This window comes from Balaenoptera ricei, chromosome 9, assembly GCF_028023285.1.
Source record: "Balaenoptera ricei isolate mBalRic1 chromosome 9, mBalRic1.hap2, whole genome shotgun sequence".
NCBI lineage: Eukaryota > Metazoa > Chordata > Mammalia > Artiodactyla > Balaenopteridae > Balaenoptera > Balaenoptera ricei.
Genome location: NC_082647.1, coordinates 29,445,406 through 29,446,785, shown reverse-complemented (window position 1 = coordinate 29,446,785; position 1,380 = coordinate 29,445,406). Strand labels below are relative to the sequence as shown.

General features: G+C 41.6%; 1 protein-coding gene across 1 annotated transcript; it reads right to left on the bottom strand.

Moving 5' to 3' along the window:
- Positions 1-556: 556 nt before the first annotated feature.
- LOC132371426 (small ribosomal subunit protein eS26-like) lies at positions 557-928 on the bottom strand. The gene has a single exon (XM_059932671.1). The coding sequence runs from the start codon at positions 917-919 to the stop codon at positions 572-574; it is 348 nt and encodes a 115-aa protein (XP_059788654.1). The 5' UTR covers positions 920-928; the 3' UTR covers positions 557-571.
- Between the last annotated feature and the right edge of the window lie 452 nt (positions 929-1,380).

Sequence of the window (1,380 nt, the reverse complement as noted above, 5' to 3'; positions counted from 1 at the left end):
CTGAGTTGGGGGGAGATAAGCAGGAGACCTCCTATTCCACCATCTCGTTGATATCACTCTGAGGTTGGTTCCTTCTGAGGGCTGGGAGGGAGAATCTGTCCCATGCCTCTGTCCTAGCTTCTGGTGGTTTGCTGGCAAACTGTTCCTTGGCTGATCTCTGTCTTCATATGGCTGGTCTCCCTGTGTGTGTGTCTGTCTTCAGATTTCCCCTTTTAATCAGGACACCAGTCATATTGGAATAGGGGACCCATCCTATTCCAGTATGACCCCACCTTAACCACTTACATCTGCAATGACCCTATTTACAAATAAGGTCACATTCTGAAGTTCTGGGGGGTTAAGACTTCAACATATGAATTTTAGGGAGATGTAAAGCTTTCTGGGAAACAAGTAGAGCTCTTCCTGAAGGAAAGCATAAGGACTCATAATTTAAGAAAATAACCCTACTTTACTTTTATGAAATCATTAGAAATATTACAGACGAATTTCTTTTTTTTTTTTTAAAGTATAATTTCCACTTTATTGTCTTTCCAGGGGACAGTATTTCTTTAGTCTTTAAGGACTTAGCTCTTTACATGGGCTTTGGTGGAGGTCGTGGGGCAGCACCTGAAGGTCTAAATCGGGGTGGAGGTGTTCGGTCCTTCCAGGCTTCCCGAGTACAATTCCTGACTACCTGGCTGTGAATGGCATAACTCATGCAGTAATGCAGTTTCACATACAGATTGGGAAGCACATAGGCATCGAAAACACTCGCTTCAGAAATGTCCCTGATGGCTGCGGCCTCTATGATGTTCCGAATGACGAGCTTCTTAATGGCCTTATCCTTGGGCATGCATCGGGCACAGTTGGTGCAGCAAATAGGCGGCACGTGGCCACGGCCCTTTTTGGCATGACCATTATTCCTTCTTTTCTTGGTCATCTTGGAAGCCAGGAGGCGAGAGAGCTAGATAAAGTTCTTAATTGTATATGTATGTATGTGCTTTATGTATTCATATCTTAGGATTTAAATATACAAAAATGAGCTTTATATTCTATGGCAGTTTTCAAAGTAAAAATGTTATTTTCCTTTTCTCTGTAACGTCTTTTGTAGTTATTACAGTGATTCAGGTCTTCTGTACTGATAAGTCACACAGAAAACATGTAGATACTAATCACTACAAAAAAAGTCTTTCACAGTCTACAAGCTATAAGTTGGTCTGATTAGTGTAGCAAATCCCAATGAGCATGCTAAAGCCCACATACTAATTGTAGCTGTCATTCCACAAACTAACCAAAGTCCTTTTCTAGTTGTAATAGAAAAGGAAAGGAAAGTGGAGGACAGAGATTTTCTGATGGTGTGTGGTCAGATATTGAATACTGACACCTAGGAACAGCAATGGG